Source organism: Balaenoptera physalus (genome assembly GCF_965194825.1).
Source record: "Balaenoptera physalus genome assembly, chromosome: Y".
Lineage (NCBI taxonomy): Eukaryota > Metazoa > Chordata > Mammalia > Artiodactyla > Balaenopteridae > Balaenoptera > Balaenoptera physalus.
Genome location: NC_138904.1, coordinates 1054968 through 1070969, shown reverse-complemented (window position 1 = coordinate 1070969; position 16002 = coordinate 1054968). Strand labels below are relative to the sequence as shown.

At 48.6% G+C, this 16002-nt stretch overlaps 1 protein-coding gene across 3 annotated transcripts in view; it reads right to left on the bottom strand.

Moving 5' to 3' along the window:
- The window catches only part of LOC309653439 (acetylserotonin O-methyltransferase-like), a 45635-nt gene that overhangs the window by 4804 nt on the left and 24829 nt on the right, over nt 1–16002 (bottom strand). The window contains exons 6-7 of one of the 3 annotated variants that reach the window (XM_082448133.1): nt 11946–12068; nt 9606–11127 (exon numbers count right to left, since the gene is read on the bottom strand). The exons of 1 other annotated variant lie outside the window; for it this stretch is intronic. In XM_082448133.1, the coding sequence (XP_082304259.1) occupies nt 11051–11127; nt 11946–12068 (200 nt within the window). In that variant the 3' untranslated portion in view covers nt 9606–11050. Of the gene's footprint in view, nt 1–9605; nt 11128–11945; nt 12069–16002 lie in introns of those variants that run through there. One more of the 3 variants, XM_082448134.1, reaches the window with a different exon arrangement.

Sequence of the window (16002 nt, the reverse complement as noted above, 5' to 3'; positions counted from 1 at the left end):
ATCCTTTCTTCCTTTCTCTACATCCTGATGTCTTCCACAGGGACTGTCTTCACTTTTGCTGTTTGAAGTCACTTGTGTTATTTCCGTGAGAGCCTCGTTTCTTGTCAACGGAGACTCTGCTCTCCGGCGGCCCCGGGACCTGGCTGTCACGTCCAGCCAGTCTCCTCCGGGCACGATTTGGACGGTTTCCGGAGTACCGAGCGCTCTGTGTGGAGCACCTGCTCGGGAGGTGGGCAGCCGGATGGGGGTGGGGTGTCTCTGCACGTGAAAACGCACCTGGGGAAAGGTGACTGCTAGCAGCGGCCGGCGGTCCAAGGCTGTGGTTTCCGCTTTCTTTTTCTTTTTTAATTAATTAATTTATTTATTAATTTATTTATTTTTGGCTGCGTTGGGTCTTCACTGCTGCGCGCGGGCTTTCTCTAGTTGTAGCGAGTGGGGGCTTCTCTTGTTGCGGAGCACGGGCTCTAGGTGCGCGGGCTTCAGTAGTTGTGGCACACGGACTCAGTAGTTGTGGCTCGCGGGCTCTAGAGCGCAGGCTCAGTAATTGTGGCGCACGGGCTTAGCTGCTCCGCGGCATGTGGGATCTTCCTGGACCAGGGTTCGAACTCGTGCCCCCTGCGTTGGCAGGCGGACTCTCAACCACTGTGCCACCAGGGAAGTCCCTGTGGTTTCCTCTTGGTGCAGCCTGGTCCCCGGTACACGACAGGGAAAAGTCCAGCAAGGCTGCATGTAGCCCGGGGCCTAAATGATGCCGATAAAGAGGAGGGGGCGGGGGCATGGGGGTCGGGCGGGCAGCCCTACTCAGCTGGCATGGGGAGAGGACCCCCGCTCGGGAAGCAGCACTTAACCCAAAAGCCAGCGTCGGCACGAACAAGCCACACGGGGGTGTGTTCTGGGCGGAAGGGATCCAAATCCTATTATTTTTACAAATCCTCCCGGTTTCCCAAAGTTCTTAGAATAAGCAGTGTCACGTTTATCGTCATACAAATGACCTGTCACCTTTTACTACAAAAAGCATAAAAAGCGATAAAAGCCGAAAGGGAGTTGATTCTTTTCACAGGACAAATTAAGCAGAAGAGGCCAACGCATCCGACGGAAGCCAAGGCAAGGTCGAGGAACTGGGAATTCATCTGAGGAAAAAAATACCTGGGGCCGATAATCCCGTAAAAAGTTAACTCTGCTAGTTATGGCAGAAACGCAAATGAGACTTCACGTGTCATAAAGACTAATGCGGACTCTTCGGTGCAATGGTCCCTCCGACTTGACTGGCACAGTCTTTCTGGGTGGAAGTTTGTCCGCATACATGAGTCTTGGGTCCTCAGAGCTGAGTCGGAAATCAGTATTTTAGAGTTATTCCTCAAGCCCATATGGATCAAACCAGTGTCACTGTCGGTGGCTTTCTGGGACCGGCACACTCTGTAGGATTTATCATCTGCCTGTGGGATGAACAGTCTAAGCCCTGAATCACCCCCAGGGACCACACCCGAGGGTTCCACATCCCCTCCTGGGGCCCAGCCTGGGGTCTGGCTTGGAACCCGTTTACTGAATGAATCAATCAATCCATCAATGATTCAATGAGTGAGGACATCCATAGGTTATTTACAGTGAAAAGAGTCAGAAATGACCTAAATGTCCTACCAAAAGAGAAGCAATTCAATGTACTTACACAGCCATCAAAAATCACATGGTTAAGGAAAGTTTCAGAATGTGGAGGAAAGACCCTAATAAAATAGTAAACAGACATGATCAGTCTATTTTTAAATGTTTGGTGCCTAGCAAAGAAATACACCAATTATAACTAGTGGTCATCACCAAGAAGTGCAATTTTTAAGCATACTATCTTTTTCCTAACTCTTATTGATAATCCCCAATTTTTGTTTTAAATTATAAAGAAAAAAACCATGCAATTTCAAAGCAGTTTTGTAGTTTCTTGCATTAAGTAACTGAAATTTATCTGACGCCTACGTTATACAAGAACTGGCAACTAGAAGGAAGAGAAAATAATGAACTTAAGAATCACTGAAATACTCAGTTCAAGAAACATTCGCTGAACACCTGACTTGGATGCTGAGACTGCAAAAGCAAACAGGAGAGGGTCCCCACTTTCAAAGATAAACTAACTGAACTTCTGTTCCATTTTCCCCCATTGACCCCATATCTAAAGTACAAGAAATGAAAGTCTGGTGAATGGTAGTGTTACTGCAGAATTTTGTTGAAAGGGGAAGTTAAAAGGGAAAGTTGAAAGGGGAAGTTTTGGGGTTTCAACACTGATTTTGAAGCGATGGCATGACATCCCCAAAGGGCTGTAGTGTGGGCAGTTCTAGAGAAGGAACTAAAGTTCTGCAGAGATAGCACGCTGATGGGGATCAGGACATGCTACCCCAAGATATAGTACCTTGGTATACTGAATATTTTAAGCTGAAGGAACTTGAGAAAGAGCACATGCAAGAAGGACTTTCTGACCTTCCCCTGAAGCATGTCACAAAACCCTCACGTGCAAGGGGCCCTCCCTATATTCAGAGGAAAGGAGCATCCTTATTTTTGAAGACAGGGGACACAGAGAGGAATCTGAACAAACAGGACTTGCTAAGTTTCCCCCAGTTTACTACCCATACCCTTTTCCCATGACGCTCCATTCTTCATCAAACCTAATATTAAAAAGCTCGGGTTTAACCATTACTCCAGGTCTTTATTTCCTTATGAAGCCTCCCATGTAACATAAAACTTACATGAAATAAATTTATATACTTTTCTCTCAAAAAAAAAAAAAAAAAAGAACTGGCCTTGACATCTCCGCATGTCCTGTCCCTGGGGGCCCCAGGTGGGCCAGGCAGCGGGCAGCCTGGGTGGGCGTGCCCTGCACCCCGCTCCCACATGTCTGGCTCCGTTGCTATGTCAGCTGTCCCGTCTGAGGCTCTTTTTCCTCTTCTCCCCACTTATAAATTCTCTTCCCCCCCCTAATCCATAACTTCAGCCACGCCAGACAACTTCCCCGCCGGAGACGTTTCCTCCCGTCTACACCAAGGCCATGTGCTGCCAAGGCTCTCCCTCCTCGCCCATTCCACCTAGAAGCAGCGGGGGACTCAGCTTCCCCCCAGGTAATGAGCCAGGAGGACCTGATTGTCTGAGATTGGCAGTGGGGGGAGGGTGGACCTTGTGTCCGCACCTCATTTATTGTCTCTCCAGGGGAGCACTGATGTTTATTTCCTTCCTGGAAAGCCACGCTTTCAACAAAACATTTCTACTAGTGCCTTCCCATCCAAAGGGCCAAAATATTCCCCAGGGTTACACAGTACCGCTTCACAAGCCGTCCCTCTGGTGCTGGACCAACTCCATGGAAACCAGAAGCTGAATCCCTCTGTCCACAGCCTTTTATCTCCTTTCCATACACACTTGACATTAGATTTGGGGGCCGTAGACTTTAAATAAAAGCTGGAGTTGTCTGTCTTAGCCGCAGGACCCCGTTATCCCCGCTCCAGAATTTTCATTATCCCCTTCCACCTAAGCTCAAATGGGGACGCAGAGCCCAGGCTGGCTTGATTTGGAAAAACAAAGAACTGTGACATGTCCCTTAAAACAGTCCACACATCATCCCTCTTCCACATAGCAATCGGGTGACTTCTGGTCATCCCATGACCCTCAGACCCCAGCCCCACCACCAGCACCCCCAGGCTCAAAGCTCAGTGCTGAAGCTCACTTCCAGCAAGTCAGTGACGGTCTGTGCCTCGGTTTCCCCATCTGTAAGGTGAGGATAAGGATGCCTGCCTTGGGGGGAGGTTGATAATGAAAATAATGAACGAAATATGGAAAGCATGCAGGATGGTGCCCTGCACAGACTAAGTGCCATATTGCTGTTAGCACTTTAAAAAATATTATTAATCATTATTAGAATAATTCTATAATCCCAAGGGGGAAAATTGCTTCCTGAGATTACACATCTCATTATGTGTTTAGCCAGACATAGAGAACAGACTTGTGGTTGCCAAGGCGGGTGTGGTGGGGAGGGAAGGATTGGGAATTTGGGGTTAGCAGATGCAAACAATTATATATAGGATGGATCAACAACAAGGTCCTACTGTATAGCACAGGGCACTCTACTCAATATCCCGTGATAAACCATCATGGAAAAGAATATAAAGAAATATATCAGGTGTTTTGAACCCTGTGTTATTAAAAACCAAAGAAAAAATCAAGAAAGCAAGAAGAGAGAAATAAACAGAATAGGGAGAGGGGGAAGGAAGGAAGAAGAAAAAGAAAGAAAGAGAGAAAGTTGAGTGAGGATTGGCAAACTCCATTGAAGAATGTAGGGGAAATTCATACTCAATTTAGGAAGATTTATACTCAAACATTTTTTGTTTAATTCAGACTTTAATTCAGTCGTGTGGAATACCTCTTTCCATGGCCACCTGGAATAAATGAGGTGTCTCTGTAGTTGGGGAAAAAAAATGCACAGAGATGCCAAGTATTTGAATAAATTGTAACGTTGTAAAAAAAAAATTGTGTTTAGAACACATAGGTTGCCTATACTTATAGACAGACCACAGAATAAGCTTTCAGATTATACAGAGACAGCAATGTGGTCAGGGATTAAAGACACAGATATAGTCCTATCATCCCGGACACACACAGGTGTAGACACACACGCAGGGGCATAAATACAGACCCGGAGATATCTACGGACAGGTGCCATCCTTGGATTATATATCATAGAACCAGGTATAAACAGATGCTGTATAATTACAGAAGTAACACATGTAGTCACACACTGGTCCGGTCTCCACGTAAAACAGCAGGACAATTACTAGAAGTCATAAGGCAGACACGAGTAGATGGGAAGCCACTTCCGACCCAGAATCCCCGGCAGAGCGATCGCCCCGAGCGCCACCACCAGGCATCTTTCTTGGGGAACTGCACCAGCTTGACATTCAATTCCCCGCCACCCCCCCACCCCCCCATTCCCCCCCACCCCACCCCCCAGCGCAAAGGCGCCGAGATGCTTGGGGAGAGGTACCTGGCCAGCCCAGGGCACCCGTGTGTTTCCCACTGTGCCGTCTCCCCGGCGATGCCCAGGTGCTTTAAGTGGCACGGTCATCATCGTTGGAAAAGCCCCTCGGGTCTCTTCCCATGGGGGAGGTGGGGAGGAGGGTTCCCCCCCCCCCCGCAGGCCAACCTCCTTCTGTGGATGACGAGGACCACCTTCCGGCCCCCGCCGCCCACGCTAAGTGTTGTGATGCGTCCCCGAGGCGGATTCCACCGGGCCACGGTGTCCGGATGCCCTCACATGACACAGCCAGTGATGGAAAATCTAACCATCGCAAGCCCAGGGAGAGGGCTGCAGGGTAGAAGCAGCAGCGAGGCCAAGGCACAGGTGACAGATTTCCATCACATTCGCTGAAACGAGCCAGGGAGCCGACCCCATGTCCCTCCCTCTACGGACGCTCCCGTGCTGTGCTTTGTGGCCCAGTTCTCGACGCCACCGAACGAATTCTCCGGAAATTGTCACGCCCGGAAATCTCAGGTAAGCAGCTCAGTGGAGAGGAAAGGAAAGACAGGGGCGGGGACACAGGGAAGCCTCCTCCTGGCTAACCGGGGTTGTGCTGTCTCAGCACAGACGTGTTAAAGGGGCCGGGGAGCTGTCAGCACGGCAGGCCTCACCAGGGGAACATCTGTTTGCAGACACTCATCGAAGCCTTCCCTCCGTGATGACTTGCTAGGGACCACGGGTCGACCGAGCAGGTGGACGGCATGATGGGGCAGGAGCGCCCCCTGCTGTCCGTCGGGACACCTGCTCGCTCCTACCCGGGACGCGGCTTCCGGGACAGGACACCTGTGTCCCCCAGCCCCCCGCCACCCCTACCTGCGCAGGTTCCTCTCACCTAGTCGGGTGGGGTCACCTGCTTTCAGGTCTCGCAGAGGCTCAGCTCCTCAGGGCAGCTCAGCGACCCCCGCTACCTTGTCTGTGGCCCCTCCCCCACTGCTAGGACCCCCTCCTCACTCTAGGTGCCCTCCCCTGGGGGCCCTGAGCCAGCCTCCCTGGGGGACAGGGGTTCACAGGCACTTGTCTCCCCCTGTGCTCTGGCTGCAGAGGGGAGACTGGGCGTGCTCTGCCCCACGAGTGCGTTCCCTACCCCCATCTGCAGGTACGCCCACCTGGAGCCCACCTCACACCTGCTAAGGAGGGGAAACTCCAGGGGCCAGACGGGGTCACCCACACCCATGCCACCCTTCCACGCTCCTGCTGCTTCTCCCAGGGCAGGTAGCAGGAATCCCAGCTTCCGCTCCCGGTGGGGGGGTGTGGGGGGGCACGTGGAACTGTCTGTCCCCTGTTCTAGGTCCTCTGTCTGCACAGGTTACCCGCCTGTCCTCCAAAGCCAGCAGCTTCCTTCTCCGGCCTGGGTCATCGCGTCTGCACTGAGGGGAATGTGCCTACAGTCCTTTATAGGGAATTTGTTTTCACGATGGAAAAAAGACACAACATCAAAGTGACCATTGTTAAGTGTACAGCTCAGTGGTCTTGAGTATATTCACGTTGTACAACCATCCCCGGCGTCATCTCCAGAACTCTTTCATCTGCCCAGACCGAAACTGTCCCCATTAAACACCCACTCCCCAGCCCCAGGCACCCACCCTCCTGCTCTGTCTCTATGGATTTGACTCCCCTAGGGACCTCATATAAGTGGAAGCCTACAGGATTTGTCCTTCTGTGACTGCCTTGTGTCACTGAGCCTCACGTCCTCAAGGTCCATCCACGTTGTGGCCTGCGTCAGAACTTCCCTCCTTTTTTAGGACTGAGTAATATTCCACTGTGTGGATGGACCCCATTCTGTGTGTCCATCACCCATGCATGAACATTTACGTTTATGGACATTTACAGTCCATATTTTGGCCGTTGTGAATAACGCTGCAGTGAACGTGGGTGTGCAAATACCTCTCCGAGTTTCTGCTCTCAATTCTTTTGGGTAAATACTCAAAGGCTGCATCCTATGGTAGTTCGGTGTTTAACTCTTTGAGAAACCTCCATTCTGTTCTCTGAGGCAGCAACACCATTTTACATTCTCACCAGCATTGCACAAGTGTTCACGTTTCTCTACATCCTCACCAACGCTTGTTATTTTCTGGGGTCTTTTCTGATAGTAGCCATCCTGAGAGATGTGAACCTGTTTATGATTAATTTTAGAATCTATTTTCCCAACTGAAGTCTCCTATACTAATTAGGTTTTGATTTGCTGGTAGCTTAAGGACTTGGGTGGCGGGTCAGGTTATCTGGAGGATGGTTTTACTATTAATGACAAATTTTTAAAGCAATTTCTACTTTTCCAAAGCTAACCATTCTGTAGCCATGTCCATCTATAAGCATCATGAAGATCACTTATTATTCTAAAAAGTAAAATAATGTTCATAGCTGCACTATTTACAATAGCCAGGACATGGAAGCCACCTAAATGCCCATCGACAGAAGAAGAGATAAAGAAGATGTGGTACATATATACAACGGGATATGACTCAGCCATAAACAAGAATGAAATCATGCCATTTGCAGCAACGTGGATGGACCTAGAGATGATCATACTAAGTGAAGTCAGTCAGACAAAGAAAAATATCATATGATGTCACTTATCTGTGGAATCTAAAATATGGCACAGGGACTTCCCTGGCGGTCCAGCGGTTAAGACTCCGCACTCCCAGTGCCGGCAGCCGGGGGTTCGATCCCTGGTCGGGGAACTAGATCCTGCATGCCGCAACTAAAGATCCCGTGTGCCGCAACTAAGACCCGGCACAGCCAAATAAATACATAAATAAATAAATATATACTTTAAAAAACCCTACTATATAGATTTACATTTGTTAAGGAATCACATTAGAAAATTTAAAATAAACGGTGCCAAGGTATTGTCTAGCTGAGGATGGCCCTTTGCAATTCTGATAACGTCCGAATAATATCCGTTTGTACAGCCTGGCACTGAAGAAGCTACTTGCTTCCTTCCTACATGGGTCAGCGTCTTGGAGATCATAGACGAGACAGTCCTACAGCGTGGGCTCGGCCAAGGGGAATCCCCAAGGGAGGGGGGGTGCACCCCCCCCCACAGGTCTCGAAGACCAAGGGGAAGAGCTGCTCAGTTTGGGGAGAAGAACCCAGGAAAACCCTGCTAGGCAGCAGCCCCTTCTCACGCACTGGCCGACGCCCCCTCCCCGAAATCAGGCAGTTACAGAGCCAGGTAGGTGTCAATCACATGGGCACAGGGCAGCCCAGAGATGAACCCCAGTGGATCTGGCGGACCCCGTAAGCCATCTCCGGCGCAGTTTCATCACCAGCGTCTCCACGGGCCAGGGGTTGGGGGTGACAGTCCCACCCTGGTGCATCGTTCCAAACAGGACAGTCTCTGCTCCTTCGCAAGCGTCTCCCTGCATGCATTTGCACAAGCCCGGCAAGTCCATTTTTGCACACTCGGCCCCAGGGGTCCCATGAGATCCTAGGCGTGAAAGCTTTGTAAAAGAGGAGCGTTTTGGGTGTGCCTACTGCCGTCTCCCTTCAATACCGTATTTCCCTTCAATGTTTTTCCCATAGACACGGTCGTTCTGCAGGAGTGAAAAAAGCCAGAAAGGCCAATTTTTGTTTTAATTAAAAAAAAATATTTATTTATTTATGTGGCCGCGCTGGGTCTTAGTTTGCGGCAGGCGGGATCGTCACCGCGGCGTGTGGGATCCAGTTCCCTGACCAGGGATCGAACCTGAGCCCCCTGCATTGGGAGCCCGGAGTCTAAACCGCTGGACCGCCAGGGAAGTCCCTTTTTTAAATTTTTAAAATGACTTTTTATTGGAGTATAGTTACTTTCCAGTGCTGTGTTAGTTTCTGCTGTAAGGAACCGTTAACTTACATGGATGGATGCGTTCGGCCCCTGCACACAAAGGGGTCCTACTTTGTGCAGACTTGGGGCCCCAAGTCTGGAGGATGCAGGAGGCATTGCAATGACCCAGGCAGTGGCAAACACGTCCTTTGGGAAATGTCCATCAGTTCAGCATACATCGTCGTCCCCCGTGGAAGCTAATACGTCAGAGAAACAAAAGAGAAGGGGTATTCGTTTTCTGTGACAACCTTGTACAAGAACTGTGTTGTTGTTGTTGTTTTTTTAATCCAAAGGGTTCATGCCGTGCTGTGTGTTTCAGCAGCTTTTCTTCTAGACAAGCTGACCGGGGCCTTCCATATCACCGCTGACCACGCAAATTCTTCACTGGGGCAGAAAACCTCCAGAAAGAGGTGGTGTTTCCGGCAATGGCTCGAGGGCCCTGCTGCGAGAGATGCAGCCGGCCCTACTGTACGTTTATATCCACCTGGCCCAGGGTGTCTCTCCGCGGGACAGGGTGCTGGCGGGGGGCAGTGTGCCCTCCCTTAGAACCTGGAGAATGATGCCTTTTATTCTTACTTTGTAATCGCCCTTCACGGGGGAAAATGATGAAAAGGTACTTGTTTTCGTGAAACCTAACATTTTCGGGGGCAAAGGCATAAAGTGGGGGCGTCTTCTCCGTTTAGGGCCACCCCAGCCTCCTCTGGTCCGTGGAGCCAACGTCCATTAAACCGCCCAACAGTGCCATCTGCTGGCAGACAGGCATCCCGGTCCTGCCCCAAGTGGTCCAGCGTCGCCGTGGCAACAGGAGGATGTCTGCCTCCAAGGCTCCAGGCTGTCCTGAGAGGTATTTGGGAAGAAGCCAGAGCAGGTGATTCCTGGCACCCTGGAGGGTCCTCCCTGCTGAGTCCACCCGGCCCCTCCCCAGGCCACGGAGCTGGACCAACGCTGGGGAGCACAGTCTGGGACCAGCAGCTGGCTTTCCATCATCTTCTGAAGAAGGTCCTGTTTCTCTTCCTACCCCCACGAAGACAGCGTGACCCTCCCAGAGCCCTCGGCTCAGGAGGACTTTTAAGAAATCAACGCACCCCTAAGAACCAGTCCTGTCGTCACGGCCACGAGGATCGGGGAAGCTGCAGTGTGACCACATCCTGACCCAGTCTCTCGAGCCCGGCACTGTGGGCGTCAGGGGCTGCTGGGCCACTCTCAGATGTGGGGTACCCTGTGTGCTGTGGCGTGTTGTGCAGCAACCCTGGTACCCAGTCACCAGCGGCCAGCAGCATCCTTCAGTCCAGCGAGACAGCCCAAGATGACTCCAGACACTGCCAGGTGTGTCCCCAACCGGGGGCGGGGGGCAAGATCACCCCAGCTGAGAGGCATTGGTTGGACATATTCAAAGAATCACAGGGCATTTAAGACAAACTTTAGAGATTACCCAGTCCCATCTGTTAAATTTGAAGGGTGAGGGTGCAGATAAGGTAGGTGACGTGCCCAAGGTCAGCTTCCTGCTGGGTAGAAATTCCAGACCTGCAAAGCCATGCTCCTCCTGCTTCCGAGGGCTGCCCCTGGCTTCAGCATCATCGATGGCTTCCCTTGCAGAGTTCTGGCCATCCAGAGAAATATGCAAACCGGCAGGTGCTGCGTTTGGATCTCAGAGACAAGGCGGGTGAGGGGCAGGGTGACCGTGGATGCTGTGGGCAGCGGCCCCGGTGCCAGGTCCCTCCCGGGCGTGGCTTCACCCAGGAGACATGGCGGCTTTATTTATTTATTTTTGTAATTTTTTTTTTTTAAAAAAAGAGCATAAATCATCTCTCCTAAAAGAGCTGGGGAGAAATATGCGTGAGGGGGTCAGATTACAAGCTGGACTTCTCTGCATGTACCTTTCATCAGCATTTGGTTTTTGAATCATGCAAATGTGTTAGTCATCCAAGAATTAACACATAAAAAGCAAAGGCAAGCCCTAAACACTGGAAGCAAACCAAAGGCCATGAGAAGGCTGTGATTCGATTGGCAACATCACCTCCGGGCGACAACCATAGTTTCTGTGACCGTGGAGGCACCAATTCGTGGATATTCTAAACAGAAGAACTGCAGACAAGACACAGCACCGCCTGGCAGTTCCCTTGTTTGTAGTAACCTCGGTTTTGCTCCTTTGGAATGACGTCATGCACACAGCAGGACAAGGCAAGCAAGTAGTATTGATGATCTTAGGAACAGGGTTCCAGGTGTAGGACGCCACACGCGGACAAAGTTATACAAACTGAGTAACTGCCCGGTAATGCCCCTATGGATGGAAATGTGAATAATTCAGCGTGTTCAATCCATTTCCTAGCTGTCTCCATGGAAGGGGTCTAGAAACACTGCCCTCCCAGCAATGGCAACCCTGCCTCTGAAAATGATTCCCCACTAACAGAACCACAGTTTCTGGGGAAAATGGACGATCTGGGAGAGGGAGAAGCAATTCAAAAGCCTGAGACGTGGTGATGTCCCGAAAGCAAGGAAACCTTCAGCACTCGGCTGGGACTGTCACCTTATCACACTCAGAAGCTGTGCCCACGTCCTCATGGACCCTCAGGATGGTGACCTCACAGGATACTGTCCCCCTCGTACACAGAGGCTGTGCCCACGTCCTCATGGACCCTCAGGATGGTGACCTCACAGGATACTGTCCCCATCACACACAGCGGCTGTGCCCACGTCCGCACGGACCCTCAGGATGGTGACTTCACAGGATACTGTCCCCTCGCACACAGGGGCTGTGCCCACGTGCTCATGGACCCTCAGGATGGTGACCTCACAGGATACTGTCCCCCTCGCACACAGCGGCTGTGCCCACGTCCTCATGGACCCTCAGGATGGTGACCTCACAGGATACTGTCCCCCTCGCACACAGCGGCTATCTCCATCTTTCATTGGGATACGCTGCAGAATGGTTATCAATGCCATTTTTTGGTCGGTTTTAATTACTGATGCGGAAGGAGAGCCATTGGGTTGGATGACGCCCCTTACCTGTGACATGAACTCAGTCCCCAGCATCCCAAGGAGAGTCTGCCAACCCTGCCCCGAGTTGCCAACACAGCGACACGCAGCCCTACCTCCTACCTGTCTTGCAGGCCTGGTAGGTACTCCCCAGCAGGTGTGAGCACTTCTCACCAGTCCAGTCATGCAGGACCCTGGCCAGGATGCACAGATCCGGCTCCGGAAGGCGGTCTTTAAAGAAATCTCCTGTAACCCAAGGCGAGCGCCCTGGGGTCAGCCTGCATCTCAATCCCGTTGGACCACACCAACACCCAGCGGGGACAGGCCACCTGTATGGACCGAGGTTTCCCCAGATCTTCCCAGCTGCAGCCCCTGAACAAAAAGAAATCTCAGTGAAGACAGGACCATTCTGAACGATGTTTGGGGGCCCCTTTCCCTCCATCAGATCTGGACAATGGTTTTATTTTTATTTTTTTCCCGAAAGTTCCGTGTAAACAGACAGCATCCTTTAAGCCATGGATTTCAGGAGGTCCCAGGCAATGCATCAGAAGCTCCATTCCGATGAGTCAAACTGGACAAACAAGGTCCATATGTGTTTCCCTGACTGAATAAAAATGCCGAAGAGAGACTCTTACCTGTAGGTGGTGGCCAGCACTTAACTCTCCTACCATTTTTCCTGCAAGAAGTATCAATGTGGGAAGAGAGCTTGGATAGCCCTGAGCCATACAGGGTTACCTCAGCTGACCTGTGTGGTCCAGACTCTGCAGATTCACGGGAATTGGGGAGGATGTCTTGGATGACACAGAGGCTATCCCCTGGCTCTCTTCCTTGTGCTGAGTATCCCAGGAAATATGGACCCCAGAATATTCCCCCATGAGATAGGGCACCGAGAAGGAGGTTCCTCCAAATGGATTTTCTTCCACTCAATGAAGAAAGACAGGGGTTTTTCTTAGAAAACTACGGCCCAAGGGCCAAATTCGGTCAGGCGTCCGTTTGCCTACAGCCTGGAGAGAATGCAGACCCAGGAATGAAGGTCGACATGCCTGCACCTTCTACCAGCTGCCCTTGGGGACCAATCGCAGACACCCAACCTCAACGGGGTAACAGCACATAATAAAGTAGTATTTCACTTAATTCCCCCAACCTCCAAAGTCTGCTTCTTCACCCATTTTCCAAATGAGGCACCAAAGTAACACTGATCATGTATCTCCAAGAAGTAAGAGGAAGACTCCCCAGGGGTGGGATTAGGGTTAAGATCAGGGTGAGGCACTGCCTGTGCGCACAAAATTTAAGGGGCCCCAAAACTGGGTCATTGAGATTCAATATATTTTAATACAATGGTTTTAGAAATCAACATTAAGGACTTCCCTGGTGGCGCAGTGGTTAAGGATCCGCCTGCCGAAAAGTTTTATGGACCTCTGACCGCCACAGCAACAGTCAGCTCTACCCACCACCAGAGCCTCCCATCAAGCCTCTTAGACAGCCTCAACCACCAGAGGGCAGACAGCAGAAGCAAGAAAAACTACAATCCTGCAGCCTGTGGAACAAAAACCACATTCACAGAAAGATAGACAAGATGAAAAGGCAGAGGGCTATATACCAGATGAAGGAACAAGAGAAAACCCCAGGAAAACAACTAAATGAAGTGGAGATAGGCAACCTTCCAGAGAAAGATTTCAGAATAATGATAGTGAAGATGATCCAGGACCTCGGAAAAAGAATGGAGGCAAAGATCGAGAAGATGCAAGAAATGTTTAACAAAGACCTAGAAGAATTAAAGAACAAACAAACAGAGATGACCAATACAATAACTGAAATGAAAACTACACTAGAAGGAATCAAGAGCAGAATAACTGAGGCAGAAGAACGGATAAGTGACCTGGAAGACAGAATGGTGGAATTCACTGCTGCAGAACAGATAAAGAAAAAAGAATGAAGAGAAATGAAGACAACCTAAGAGACCTCTGGGACAACATTAAACGCAACAACATTCGCATTATAGGGGTCCCAGAAGGAGAAGAGAGAGAGAAAGGACCAGAGAAAATATTTGAAGAGATTATAGTCGAAAACTTGCCTAACATGGGAAAGGAAATAGCCACCTAAGTCCAGGAAGCGCAGAGAGTCCCATACAGGATAAACCCAAGGAGAAACACGCCAAGACACATAGTAATCAAAGTGGCAAAAATTAAAGACAAAGAAAAATTATTGAAAGCAGCAAGGGAAAAACGACAAATAACATACAAGGGAACTCCCATAAGGTTAACAGCTGATTTCTCAGCAGAAACTCTACAAGCCAGAAGGGAGTGGCATGATATACTTAAAGTGATGAAAGGGAAGAACCTACAACCAAGATTACTCTACCCGGCAAGGATCTCATTTAGATTTGATAGAGAAATCAAAAGCTTTACAGACAAGCAAAAGTTAAGAGAATTCAGCACCACCAAATCAGCTCTACAACAAATGCTAAAGGAACTTCTCTAAGTGGGAAACACAAGAGAAGAAAAGGACCTACAAAAACAAACCCAAAACAATTAAGAAAATGGTCATAGGAACATACATATCGATAATTACCTTAAACGTGAATGGATTAAATGCTCCAACCAAAAGACACAGGCTTGCTGAATGGATACAAAAACAAGACCCATTTATATGCTGTCTACAAGAGACCCACTTTAGACCTAGGGACACATACAGACTGAAAGTGAGGGGATGGAAAAAGATATTCCATGCAAATGGAAATCAAAAGAAAGCTGGAGTAGCTATACTCATATCAGATAAAATAGACTTTAAAATAAAGAACGTTACAAGAGACAAGGAAGGACACTACATAATGATCAAGGGATCAATCCAAGAAGAAGATATAACAATTATAAATATATATGCACCCAACATAGGAGCACCTCAATACATAAGGCAACTGCCAACAGCTATAAAAGAGGAAATTGACAGTAACACAATCATAGTGGGGGACTTTAACACCTCACTTACACCAATGGACAGATCATCCAAACTGAAAATAAATAAGGAAACAGAACCTTTAAATGACACAATAGACCAGATAGATTTAATTGATATTTATAGGACATTCCATCCAAAAACAGCAGATTACACGTTCTTCTCAAGTGCGCATGGAACATTCTCCAGGATAGATCACATCTTGGGTCACAAATCAAGCCTCAGTAAATTTAAGAAAATTGAAATCATATCAAGCATCTTTTCTGACCACAACACTATGAGATTAGAAGTGAATTACAGGGAAAAAAAACGTAAAAAACACAAACACATGGAGGCTAAACAATACATTACTAAATAACCAAGAGATCACTGAAGAAATCAAAGAGGAAATCAAAAAATACCTAGAGACAAATGACAATGAAAACACGACGACCCAAAACCTACGGGATGCAGCAAAAGCAGTTCTAAGAGGGAAGTTTATAGCTATACAAGCCTACCTCAAGAAACAAGAAAAATCTCAAGTAAACAATCTAACCTTACACCGAAAGAAACTAGAGAAAGAAGAACAAACAAAACACAAAGTTAGCAGAAGGAAAGAAATCATAAAGATCAGAGCAGAAATAAATGAAATAGAAACAAAGAAAACAATAGCAAAGATCAATAGAACTAAAAGCTGGTTCTTTGAGAAGATAAACAAAATTGATAAGCCATTAGCCAGACTCATCAAGAAAAAGAGGGAGAGGACTAAAATCAATAAAATCAGAAATGAAAAAGGAGAAGTTACAACAGACAGCGCAGAAATACAAAGCATCCTAAGAGACTACTACAAGCAACTCTATGCCAATAAAATGGACAACCTGGAAGAAATGGACAAATTCTTAGAAAGGTACAACCTTCCAAGACTGAACCAGGAAGAAATAGAAAATATGAACAGACCAATCACAAGTAATGAAATTGAAACTGTGATTAAAAATCTCCCAACAAACAAATGTCCAGGACCAGATGGCTTCACAGGTGAATTCTATCAAACATTTAGAGAAGAGCTAACACTTACCCTTCTCAAACTCTTCCAAAAAATTGCAGAGGAAGGAACACTCCCAAACTCATTCTATGAGGCCACCATCACCCTGATACCAAAACCAGACAAAGACACTACAGAAAAAGAAAATTACAGACCAATATCACTGATGAATATAGATGCAAAAATCCTCAACAAAATACTAGC